The sequence below is a fragment of the Cystoisospora suis genome, assembly GCF_002600585.1.
Source record: "Cystoisospora suis strain Wien I chromosome Unknown contig_677, whole genome shotgun sequence".
Lineage (NCBI taxonomy): Eukaryota > Apicomplexa > Conoidasida > Eucoccidiorida > Sarcocystidae > Cystoisospora > Cystoisospora suis.
In genome coordinates, this window is record NW_027153478.1 from 1 (window position 1) to 12,357 (window position 12,357).

General features: G+C 54.1%; 2 protein-coding genes across 2 annotated transcripts; one reads left to right on the forward strand and one right to left on the reverse strand.

Annotated features, from left to right (window-relative positions):
* The first annotated feature begins 258 nt into the window (after nucleotides 1–258).
* CSUI_001702 (uncharacterized protein) lies at nucleotides 259–4,801 on the forward strand. Its single transcript, XM_068061907.1, has 5 exons — nucleotides 259–1,042; nucleotides 1,670–1,797; nucleotides 2,326–2,465; nucleotides 3,081–3,972; nucleotides 4,357–4,801. Exons 2-5 carry the CDS (start codon nucleotides 1,698–1,700, stop codon nucleotides 4,431–4,433), a joined length of 1,209 nt encoding a protein of 402 aa, XP_067926111.1. The 5' UTR covers nucleotides 259–1,042; nucleotides 1,670–1,697; the 3' UTR covers nucleotides 4,434–4,801.
* Nucleotides 4,802–7,610: 2,809 nt separating this feature from the next.
* CSUI_001703 (uncharacterized protein) lies at nucleotides 7,611–12,260 on the reverse strand. Its single transcript, XM_068061908.1, has one exon. The coding sequence runs from the start codon at nucleotides 9,702–9,704 to the stop codon at nucleotides 8,337–8,339; it is 1,368 nt and encodes a 455-aa protein (XP_067926112.1). The 5' UTR covers nucleotides 9,705–12,260; the 3' UTR covers nucleotides 7,611–8,336.
* Nucleotides 12,261–12,357: the final 97 nt, after the last annotated feature.

Genomic DNA, 12,357 nt, shown 5'->3' on the forward strand with positions numbered 1-12,357 from the left:
CCGCCTACTGACTGCCGTGTCGTGAGCCATCGCCGGCGAGCCGACCATGGCACGTCTCGGTCCGTACAGTAAACGTGTCGTGCCTTTCATGAAGAGACTGGATCGACTTCACTTAAGTTCTTGCGGCAACCTTTACATTCTTGGTCACAGGGCACCGCGCGGATTTCCTTGTTGGCCGCGAAGTGCGCGAAAACTCAGTTGGCACTCCAGCCCCAAGAGACAATGGAGGCCTACAGCACTACACATCGCTACTAAATTCTCGAAAGCAGAGGTCTTCGCGAGTACGAGGCGAGTTTGACTGAAGGGAAGTGAGTGTCAGTTCTCACGCTCAGTGCTTCACTGCCCCCGCTAACTGCGAGCTATGAAACAGCAAGCCCAAGCCGGCACGATGCTGCATCTGTACTCGTTGTGGCATGCTGTTCCCTAGAAACTTTGGTGTGGGTGCAAAAGATAAAAAAGAGGATCATCGGAGTTATGTTCAAGCTGCAGCGCATAAAATCCCCCTCGTCGGAGCTAAACAGCGCTTCTTGAGCAGCCGCGTCAGCCGTGTAGCTGGAACACAGAGACTCAGTCCGGCCCTAACGCGACGACGCGTCCCTGTGGATATAGTGGACACACACCCCCGGGTCCTCACTCTCCAGCATGGAAGGGCGCGTTCTTCGAAACTGGCATGGGTGCAAATGGCATTTGGGAGCGAAAAACGCTCGTAGATCTGGCCAACGGCACGATAACCACGTATTCAACGAGCGACGGCAGTGACCTGCCACAAAGCAACTACCTGACCTCTTCTGGGGCTGTTTTCTTGTCGCAACAACGTCCAGAGTTCCGTGCCACGGATCTCGGGCTCTCCAGGCAATTTTCAACTCGCGCCTGGCTGGTCCTGCGGCCTTCGTCTTCCCGCTGGGTGCAATTGTGTTTTGAACGTGTCTTTTTTTTTTCTCCGTAACTGACACAGCCCTATTTTTCGCTTCGCCTAAGAGCAGCACCCCTTGTTTTCGCGCCGCCTCTCGGCTTGATCACCTGCGACGCCATTTCAAAGCGGGTGAGGGAGTTGTCTAACTCTGTCGTGTTTGCGCTTGTGGTTTCCTGATGGTGTCGACTCTCGGATGGCGTTTTCGCGTGCAGCGTGTGTGTGTGTCCGTGATTTCTGATTGTGAAGACGCCACTTGGCTACGAAGACTTCCGGGACCAGGCACGCTAAGCGGGCAAGAAGCTACTGTTCGGAATGCAGCGTCCCGGTATCGTGATATCGCCGCTTTATCTTCTTTTCTCTGAAAGAGCTGGCTGACTTCGCTCCGTGCCTTAGTGGCGCTCTGTTAGTTCTCCCTAGTCGTGCTGTCCTCAGGTATACGGGGTGACGGGTAGTGTGGTGCCTTACTTCAAGGCCTGTGCCTGTTATGTAGGGATCCTGTTATCATATTTTGATGAGAGACGAGGTGGCGATTCCGCTGGGCCGCGTGCCTTGGGACATATACTTTCGTCTGTAGTCGGGTGTGACAGTAGGCAGGGTGCGTGACAGTCATTTAGATTGCCAAAGGTATTATTGCTCTCGCGTGAGAGCACTCGCACGCTGTGGTGCTCTTTGCGTATATGGCTTTTGTCTTGCGCGGACAAGTTGGGGCCCCGGCCTTTACAGTCGTGAAGAGTCCCTTGTTCTGTTTGTCTTCAGCCCGAGTAATCGACTTCCCTCGCCCCACATGGAGCGCTTAGTGGCGTGCCGTTTCGAACCCCTGGAGGAGGCGCCTCTGCCCGCGAGCGCCCTAGTTTGGACGTCGCAGCAGTACTTCGATGGTGCAGGTATGTTGGCCGTGTGGACGTTTCTTTTCTGGTGCTGTCACCAATGCATTGTACACAGTGACGCCAACATGGGCGCGCCCCTGAGGGAATGCCCTATCCTGAAAAAAATTCGTGCGAGCTGTGAGCTTGGAGACTCATTGGCGATCTTACCCGATGAGGTTTCTCTGCTTAACGTCACCGTGGCTTTTCGGTGTGGTTAAGCCGGGAACATGCACTATTCCCATCACGCGTCATTTTCCTGGATCCCCACGTCCAGGCTGCAGTGACTGTCGGCTCGGCTTAACACAGCCTTAAGTAAGTGGTCCGGTTGCGGTTGGTGTATGCCAGCTGTGCGATGAAGAGTTCAGCCTGTTGCTTTCTGAGGAAAAGAGCTATCGGGTTTTGGCGCGTGCTCTTCTGTATCCAACCCGGACACAAGTGACCACGGCATCAGGGTCCTTGATCTGCGTGAGGGAGTCTCTTCCGGCGTCAAGCAGTGCTTTATAAGCACTTGCGGTTGGTGTTTTCTCTTCGAATGCATCCTAACAGGCTGGGCGGCTCTCCCCAATCGGGAAAAGGTGGAGATGCGTCCGACGCGCTGGGCAGACGCACGCCTTCGTTTTTTGGACCCGATTGATACTCTCCCGGATGCCTTCAAGACTGTGCAGTCCGGGAACTTCGATGTGAAGGTAGGAAGTTTCACGACTTGTTCCAGGGAGGCAATTGCATTCGCTCTTCGAGCTTTTCCACCCAGTTCTCCCTGCGTCGTTGGAAAGTGCCTTGTTACGCGACAGAAGGGCGACCAGCCATTAGTGGTTTTCTGTATCGGAACACCGGACACCCCGTACAGCGGGGTTCACCCGGTGATAGTACTTCCCTTGTCAGCCGTTACGCTGAAAAGGAAAGTACATGCGTGTAAGGGTTCTGTGCGAGGCTGCTGACACCACCGGTTGACTACGCTGTGGATCATCTGTGCTGGGCATGTCCTACTTGTCTTCGGTACCCAGGGGTCGCAGTGTGTATGTTAGTAATGTGTCATGTCGCCTAGAAGGCTGCAACGCTGAGCGGCCACGTAGGCACACCCTTACCATTCCACATTGAGGAAGGCTTCTTTCGTATCAGCTGAGGGGTGACGCGCCACGGATAGGGACGTAAACAGCCAAGGAGATATCAGGATAGAGTCACAAGTTATTTCGTAGATCTCAGGAGCAGATGACATGTCGTAGGTATGCCTTCTATTCTCACAGTTTCTACTGTACATTTACGCTTCTTTGCCTCTGGCTTCTGTGTGCTTCCGTTTCCAGTGCTGGAGCAAGGATGACTGTCACTTGGGCATTGAAGGGGACAAGAGCGTGTTCATTAAGACACCGAATTCGCAAGAGGTTGCAGTCTATGTACACCCGGAGCGATTGCCGACTTTTCCAAAGACTTGGAAGCCTCTAGTTTTCTTGTTGAACTCCTCAGCAGCGACTTTTCGATTGACAGAGAATTTGTGCCTTGTCCTCGTCCGGGACCATGACAAAACGATGCACATCAGTTGCGTTGACTACAACGGCGGCTTCGCATGCGCTCATCCTGCAACAGATCTGGCGGTGGCGTATGGTTCATATGCGGTTAAAGGCTTCGAGAAATTGGAGAAGTGTGATGTGATTCCGAAAATGGCAACGATGTCTGGTGACTGGGGCTTTTATATTCAGTTCTTTGCATGGGGTATGCTCGTTATCCCAAAGATTGTGGAGCTAACTCGTCCACAATCCGTTCTAGGTGCGGTGGGAATGGGTAAGCGCGTTGAGACCATAGGCTTGATCTTCCATCCTCCAAACATGTTCATCCAGGTGAGGCTAGAGATCCCACCTAAGACAACACGGACAGTGGAATTCGGCAAGGACTTCCGGGTGACAGCGAAGAAAAGCAGCGAGACGGATATCGATGTTTATCTCATTATTGACGGACAGTTGGCCAAGTATGACTATTCATTTGATATCCGCGTCAATAAGCCCGACAAGCCGAAACACAATGATCATATCGAGTTCAAATGCATGATTGAAGCTGACGACAAGAAAAAGCCTGACGCGAAATACAAGGTCACACCTTGCAAGAATTCAGCGCTTCTCTTGGGACAGGGCTCCCCCTGTGAACCAGGCAGTGCTCAGCTCGTTAGCGAGGAGGTCATTGCGTTCTTCGACGCGGAAATTTGTAAGTTTCGTCGAGTCAGGAGGGAGGTGTTTCAGAAGAGATTCCGATGTGTATGGATGGCTCAGGAACCCCGTTGCGGGAGTCCTATTCATCAAGGCTGTCTTCCGGGCGGAGACATTTTTGTTGGGTGATACTATAGTTAGCGGCTTTTCACGTGTCCTGTTTCTCTTTTTATTCTGCTATGTCTGCGGAAGTACTGTACAGCCGGGGGCACCGGCGCTAGTACTCCGCGTAAGGTTTCAGAGCTCCGGGGGGTGGGCATCTGGAGTGGTGTGACTCATGGTCGGTTCCTACGTCCCTCCACAAAGGAATGTGTGTGAGCCATTTAATACTTTTTGATTGCCGATCCGTGAGTGGACGATTGCTCTCACATGTTGCCCTCAGGCATGTACTACACGCACCCTCCTGCGCTGAAGCTCACCAAGGCTTTCAAGGACGTCGCGACGATGTGTGAGCAGTGAAAGGGTCTGATGGCCGTAAATCATAAGCGGTCTTGATTGCGGGAAAAGATGTGTACAAAAAGTGTGCCCAGCTGTTTTTGACGTACATGAGGTGTCGCGTTTTCCCGGGCGGACCGGACATCTCATCCTTTCGTTGATGATGTTGTCGCCTTGAGGCTACGGAAAACAAAGTGAACATTCGTTCCCAAGGGCGGACGTCATGTTTCCTTCACTCGCAGAGACATAGGTAGACAGGCGCTGTATTTGATGTTTCTGCCAAGAGGTGTGCTCGTCGTCAGTCAGTTCTAAAGCTCCGTTCTCTTTGTGAACAACGTGAGCCATAGCGAGACTGCGACGATTTGGTCTTGGGGCGTGTCGAAGTGCTAAGTGACTGCGAGGGAGTAAGAGGCTGATGGCTCTAATTTCCGTGAGACGTGCTAGCCAAAGTGGCCGAGCTTGTGGCGCAAGCACACTTCATCGGCCCAGGAACCAGTCCTTCCTCAGCTGACCTCCGGTGGCAGCCATTAAACCTTCTGCAGCTTCCCGGGGTGATTCACAACGCCCGTCTCGGTCTCTGGAGGGTGGCAGATTCTGAGGCCGTGTGGCGCATGTTTCGAAGTTGTCACAGCCGATCAAATCCTGGAGTCTACTAAAAGTCGTCGTCGAGCAGGTAGTTCATAGCGTACAACTACTAGTACAGGTTAACGGAGGAGCACGCACGTGCAAGGATACGTGTGTCATGAACATGTGTAGCGGCGTACCTGCTCAAAGGGGCAACGAGCCTTTACGGAGAAATATTGTTCGAGTTCCCTCTTTCTGGGGGCTCAACAAGCGATGAACAAGTAGCACCGGTGAGGGCGTCCAGTTTCGCGTCGCATCAAAGCCAGAGCCGAACCCCAGGAACGGACCACCGATCAGAATCCGGTGAGAGGGCAGGAGCTTACTCGCTTGAGTGGCGGCTGCTGATGCGGTGTCAGGCCACGAAAAACAGGGGTGCGATGGCACAGTAAACTACAGCGAAAGTCCTTGGAACAGTCTATTGTCTTTACTACTCGAATAACCTTGGGCAATCCTAAGGCTTCTAGATGCGCACGTGCCTCTTCCGCAGGAGATGGCAGTGTTTCTTGGATACAGAACCGTCCCGCCTTTTGGTGGTCCTCATGTGATTCATAGTAACCGAGCGGGTTGGTTTATGGCAATGGTCGGCGATGGATTATTGGAAGGGCGGTGGTTAGTTTAGGCAGGGAGAAAGAAGGCCATTCTGCGTCCAGAGTCTGTGACCTCGATGAGTTGTACTGGCGACGTGAGGGCAGCCGTGTTCTGCTGTTAGTAGGCAAGGCTTTCTGAGTTCGAGCTCGCCACTCTGGTCACGGGATGCGTCACCACTATTGGATTTAGAAGGGAGAGGACGGAACTCCATAGGTGCGGTGCGCCTTTTGGTATGCGAGCGAGGCACCTTGAGCGATTCAAGAGAAAAAGGTCGGCCCAGTCGGAAGTGTTCTCTATGCATGGACGGAAAGAACTACTCCCTTTACGGGAAGCCTGGTGATCCCCTGACTAGAGTTGCGCATTGAAATAGTAAATGAAACAAATGTAAAAACATTCCTTCGCTCACTACATACCAGTTGTACCCGTGGCAAATATTGCACTCCGCTGAACTTCCGGTTCCAGCGCGATTGGTAGAGTCTACGGAGTCCGACGAACTGTGGATGCGGGACGCAGGAGAAAGGGCTGCAATAGAACCTTGTGGAGGTTACACTATTTCTGGGCCGCGCCCTTGTAGTGGTGTCCCTTGTTGGCACTCCGATTCCCCGACCCCAATGTTCGGCTACACTACCTGCGACACTGAGCTAACCGCAACCAGTCCAATTGTTGCAGAGTGCTTGACCCTCCAGCTAATCGACTCAGAAACGTACTCAGGCACTGAGGTAACCTCCAGATGCTCTGCGTCTGAACATGCAGACATTCTGGAAGAGAGGCCGGAAGAGCGAGAATAGCAATACTCCGATCAAATGGAGTATGAGACTGGTATACCTCTCGCTACTGATTGATCCGAGAGAGTTGAAGTGCGTAGGAAAACAAAAACAGATTTTTGGTCTGGTGTGCTTACAGTATCGATCAGGTGAACTGATGGACGTGGTTGCGGTCTTGTCTTACTTGAGTAGACTGCTGTAGTTGCTTGAAAGTTCAGTAGTACGGACAGTAAACCAAAGACCAGAAGCGAACATTCCGGAGTCAAATGTTTGTAGCTTTGACTGAAACGTGTCACGAGCTCTAGTGTGTTGGGGTTTCGCGTGAGCTCGGAGAATTCACTCTTTCAGTAAACAGTTTCTACGCCACATGTAGGTTCATTGAGGACGGCGGACGCAGTGCGGCTGTTAACTCGTGCTGCCACATGTTCTTCGGACATGCAGAAAATCTTGAGCTGGCATATATACTGATGCCACACTATGCCACGGTGCTCGCTTGTGAGACTTGGCGCGCCAACGATTTGTCATCACATCACTGCCCTCGGTAGGGGAAGCCCCCCTTATTCTACAGGGAACGCGCTAGGTGCCCCGCCAGTATCCTCTCGGGCGGAAGACCTCATGGCGGCTTACAAAAACAGTCACCTCTGGTTCCACGCGTTGTGTACACGACAGGCGACCGCGCGCTTCTCGGGAAGGAGCCGATAAGGCTTGGGGTGAGTCCTGGGCCTACGCTGTGACCTCGAAAGCAGTTGTGACAGAGGCTCGGCCAGCAGGTGCAGGCCTCGCATCCCGCGTGTGAACCTTAGCGAACCAATACAGCGTGGGTGCCCTGGCGCAACTGTGCCCATTCCTTCCGGTCGGAAAACTGAAGAAAGGGGGGGCGGCTGCCGGTCGAGCTAACGTCCTGGCCAGCTAAAAAACCTCTGTTTGAAAGACCGGTATTTGGTGAGCGGTGTGGGCGCCTAGTGTACCTCTAGTCACCGAAACAAATATCGAGCGTGCAATTCTGGGAAGGCTTGAATGTGTAACGTCTCCATGAGAGGCACGTCACGGCCCTCCGAAGACCAGGGACGCAGAGCTGGCCCAGTGGTGCGCTACTTGTACTCACCAGTCCGGGTTCCCCGCGCGCCAAAGGAAAAGTGGTACTGCCTGACGCATTCGCTAATCGTAAATCCCTGGTCGCGACACAACACAACCTTCATAATTTATGAACTCGAGTGACGGCGGCGCTGAGCGGAGTTGGGGGAAAGGCTTGCAAACAAGGTGCTGCATCTGTCAGTCACGTCTTTATCTCCTTGTTATAAAGCCTGATACTATTGACAAGCAAGAAGAGTCAATCCCAACCATGTGGGAGATCCCTAGACCTGTCTTCTTCTACACGAGGCACGCATGTCTTTCTTCGCGCGCAATTCGGTAACTTGTTCCCCTCGTCACATTCCTTCACGTACATGTAAGCTTGTCCATGTACACAAACATGCAGCCGCGCCACGTCTGTGATCGGCCAACGGACCGAGTCAGTGGCCGTCGCCTGTTATGCTGTAATGCCAAGAAGCTTTCAACACATCTCCCTTGTCCCCCTGCTCGCTGCACTGACTCTGTTTCTTTCCCACTAGCCTAGGCGGCGTCAAGTGTTCCTGTAAACTACCCTCTACAAAACCACGGCCCCAAGGGGTCCCCTTTCACCTCGCTGGCTTGCATGCAGGATACTACTTTAGAGTCTCCTTTGCTCCGTTTTCCAAACGCTTTTGCTTTGAACACGGTGGCATCGCGCGCGCGCACGTCGGGCTCCTAGCTCCGACTTTGACTCCTGCAACCTTGATGCTCCTCCGTTTATGAGCCGAGTCCTGAGACTCTCCCTTCTGCCTTCACCCTGTCCGTTTTTTTGACGGAGGAAACTCCCGCTCCTGATACTTCGCCAACCCTTGTAATACACTTACGCACTCGCTGGACTGCTCTACTCCTTGTCCCCGGTATCCAGTCCGTTATCCGCAGCCAAGCGCTGCAGTGTCTCCTTCGTTTTCGTGTTCAGTATGCCCCCGATACCGAACGCCGGCAAGATTCGAGCCGAACGTGCGGCCACAGTCCCACCGTAGGCTCTCCCTACAAACTTCATACGATCCGAATAACTGGTCCCCGGTCTGTTATAGATATCTAAGCTCAGTAGGTGCAGCGGAGTCGACAAGAATTGTACCCCCACAGGACAGAGTAACTGCGCGATAGAATGTGCGAATCCCTTCTCAGTAGCCAGTCTATGCCGAAGTGGCTGGCAGAAGGATGTTCTGTCCTTCCCCGTCCCACTGCTGGCTGGTAGACCTTCTTGGTCTCGACGCCCCGCGACCTCTCTGTCTGTGGACAAACTCTCTGGCTTTCCCGGCGGAACTATCTTCTTGCTCTCGTTCTCTGACGACGCCTCAGTTGAAGAAAGCGTGCCGCCTGCCTTGCTCTTTTCATCTGGCTGCCCGTCATTTGCAGCACAGGCCGAAAGCCACCGGGCAGCATGCGATGGGGCATTGAAAGATGCAGCGATCGTGAGGCAGTCACGGCAAACGAAAAGCAGGGTTGAAATCAGCGGGAAGCGACGGGGCGCAGCCCTCACGACTTTTTGTACAGTCTGAGAAGCTGTCCCAGAAGGCACCCCACTCCCTGCGCCTCCCAGCGGCTCTGCCGATGCTCCTGCTGTCTGCGGGAGAGAAGACCTGCCAAAAAGTTTCGCGAAGATAATATCTTTTCGAATACAGAGATACATGTTGGCTGCAGTGGCAGCAATAAACTTGAGAACTTCTGTTTTGGATTCACTTTGGTTGAAGTAGTGCCCCAAGGTGACTGCAGAGTTCGCTCCTAAGTACGTGCCAGCATACACGCCAAAAACAATTCGGAAATCTCTCCCGGCAAAACATTGAACAGGTCTTGTAAACAGTTGCCGGAACCCGTCCGAGAGAGAGCTTCGAAGCGTCTGCACACCAGCTGCATTCCGGACAATAGACCGATCTATGACTGTTACGAAGGGAGACACCCCGAAGGAGGCCAAACCGGCAGCGACGGCGTCTACGGTAAGGCGTGTAACAAGGTGAGAAGGGGTTGTCGAAGACCTCGGCTTTTCCGAAACCGGAGAAGGAGAAGCAAGAGAAGAATGAGGAGCAATGTGAGGAAGGGCGAGGCCTTCCTTGGGGGTGCCGGGCTCAGGCTGCTGTAGGGCGGCGCACGAGACAGGGCCCCGTTTCAAAACCCACCGCCGTGTAGAAGCAGCGACAGAAGGTGCGATACAAGCAGAAGCCGCTGAAGGCGGTTGCAGCGCCTCGGAGCAGTGACGGGGAGGCGTCATAATGCACACACACAGGAGTGACTACCGTACAACAAAAAAGTATTTCGCGTTCGCCGATATATTTCGAAACACCCGCCCACGTCATTTACGAAGAAACCTGCTAGCCCCGGCTTCCGGTCGCGATCGGCTGTAGGGGTCCTGGGGCTCCCTCCGATGAAGCCAAACAGTCACGAAGCACAGCTCCAACTGACAGCGGAGGTGGAAGAAATATATGCCTAAGCTCCTCGGCAGATGCCAGGACGGGTGGTTGTTCCAACAGGGGCGGGTGAACTTCTGTACGTGGCGTCAACGTAACAACACCTTGAGGACACTAGGGAATCTTCTCGCAGGTCGGAAAAAGCTGTGTGCAGACCTCTTATAGTCACGCACATCGGGGCGTGCTCCGCGCCCGCTACAGATACCCACACACCTGGGCCTTCTCGCGCGGCCGCGGACAGCCACCCACTAGCTGCTAAAGACCGAGCATCGCAGCTTTCATCACGACCATAGACAGAAAGACCAAAGCCATCCAAGAAGCCACGACTAAGAACATAAGAATCAGGCGAACAAGCATTTTTCCAGGCGAACTCTTCTTCTCAAAAAACGGCGAAAGGCCCGCCGCCAAAGCCCAGACCTCAAGCATGAAGAGAAAATGACGCTGCGTAACAAACCCAAAATGGCACGACTGCGAAACACATCGTAGTTTCCAATCCTAGTCGCGCCCCTGAACGATTCGTTAAATCGAGACCGCTAACCCTGGCCCCCTCCTCGTCTCTCAACGAACTCAAGCCAGACAGGGCGACAAAACAAGAGGGATCGCTCCAGATACCCACACGGGAAATCCAAGCCGAAAGATCCAGTCCCGCGCTCTCCAGGTTTGTAGTGCTAAACACTATACACTCGAATAACACACACACTACAGGCCCGCTGCACACAGAGGCCACCACGGCCACTACACGAACAACTCTAGGAGATCGTGCGTGGAGCCGCTGCGAAAAAAAGGCATAAGGAAGAGACGCGTTCAAGGCCGCGGGTTGTAAGGACTGCGGAGACGAAGTGCCACGGAGCTTCCCGCCTAGCCGTGCGAGAAACGGCCACTCCTCTCAGGCAGCCACCACGTCTGTGGTACGTGTGCCAACCACTTGTCAGAACGCACCGACTCGACCTCGACAACAATCAACGAAGCATACCGCGCGTAGCGTTCGCGCCGAAGTGAGGGAGTGCCACATCAGGCAACGAAGACCCTGAGACGGCCAGCCGCGGGGAGTCAGAGTGACAACACTGAGAATGCAGCGAAGTCGTGCCCTGGGATACCCAAAATCCCAGACCAGATCCTGCTGGGCGACTCGCATCAGCTAAGACAGATGCACTGCGGCTGTCAGTGGATGCCCAAAAACAACAGCGGGGAGCCGGGGTATTGCGGCGTTTCGAACAAGCAGGGGCGGACTCCTTCTACACTGAATAACCTCTTGACACGTCCTTTCAGCCCTACTCGTCGGGGCTTCCGCTGAGAGAAAAGGCTAGGTCACCAGCAATACACGAGAGACCGACGAACGCGCCGCACAAGCAGCTGCTGGACCGAATCACACGTTTGGTCACCGCACTCTGCTTTCGATGTCGCCACTCCAACAAGGGCTTTGCCTCCTCAAACCAAAAGAAACGGCAATAACATTAACCGAGTTCTCCCAGGGTCTGTCTCTCCAGGGCCCTGGCGCACAGCACGAGAGCCGTTGTGCGAATACTTGGAAAGCACAACCCAGCTCGCCTTTGCGTGACAATACATGTGTATAGTACGATCCATGCTACCAGAACCTCATTCGCCGCTATAGTACAGATGATCCATTTTCGTGTGGTTTTCGCGAGACCGGGAGGGTGAGAAGTCACCAGTCAATCAAAGGGTGGCTGCTTGTGCGCAACGGGGGCAATCCCGGGGCCTACGCGTGTGAGCACTCACACCTCCAAGAACCGCGTAGCGCGCACGGGTCCACAAAGCTTCCCAGCGCTGGCGCAGCACATCACTGTATCGACATTTTACATAACGAGACAGCGGATCCTTCCGCCAACGCGTCAGCAGCACGCCGCGCTAGGGCATGCAGTCGGCGGCCGCATGTTGAGTACCCTGTACTGCTCCTGACGCTGAAACACTGTGTTCTTGACGAGAGCGCGGAGACAGAAAATTGACCCTAGTACGGCGGTGACGGCACACGCGTCCTCCAGATTAGACGGCGGCCCTACGAAAAGCCCGCTTGCCGCCGGCCTGCAGGGTCGGAAGAGAAGCTCGCGTAACTGTCGTGGTTTCGAGGTTTGCTGTGCATCGGCTTGGGGACCGCAGTGGGAACGTCCGACGTTTCCATGGCCGTAGAGGTGGGCCCTCACCTTGCAGATGATGCCGCACCGTTGCCCCCGGGGTTGTCTATCGCACTGCCTGACCTACCAGCGTCTCGCAGCTTGGCTAGCGCTGTAAAAACAAGCTTCTACCCCATGGTAATTCAGCAATTTACTGGGCACATTGGAGTTGTGCTGGAAGCATCTTCACTCCTCACTAATATTGACAAGAAGACATGACGAGGACAAGGACACAAGCGTAGTCGAGTATATCATGGGAGCCGGCAGGGGGGGAAGGCAAGCGGAAGGCAGTCGGCCGTGAGGCGGTCGGAGGCCTGTGTTAGATCGA

Bases quoted from the DNA above. Each gene is read 5' to 3' on its own strand.
- CSUI_001702 (XM_068061907.1), top strand. From the start codon at position 1,698: ATGGAGCGCTTAGTGGCGTGCCGTTTCGAACCCCTGGAGGAGGCGCCT. The intron at 1,798-2,325 runs GTATGTTGGCCG...GCATCCTAACAG, and splicing joins GCAGTACTTCGATGGTGCAG to GCTGGGCGGCTCTCCCCAAT. The intron at 2,466-3,080 runs GTAGGAAGTTTC...TTCCGTTTCCAG, and splicing joins CCGGGAACTTCGATGTGAAG to TGCTGGAGCAAGGATGACTG.
- CSUI_001703 (XM_068061908.1), bottom strand. From the start codon at position 9,704: ATGACGCCTCCCCGTCACTGCTCCGAGGCGCTGCAACCGCCTTCAGCG.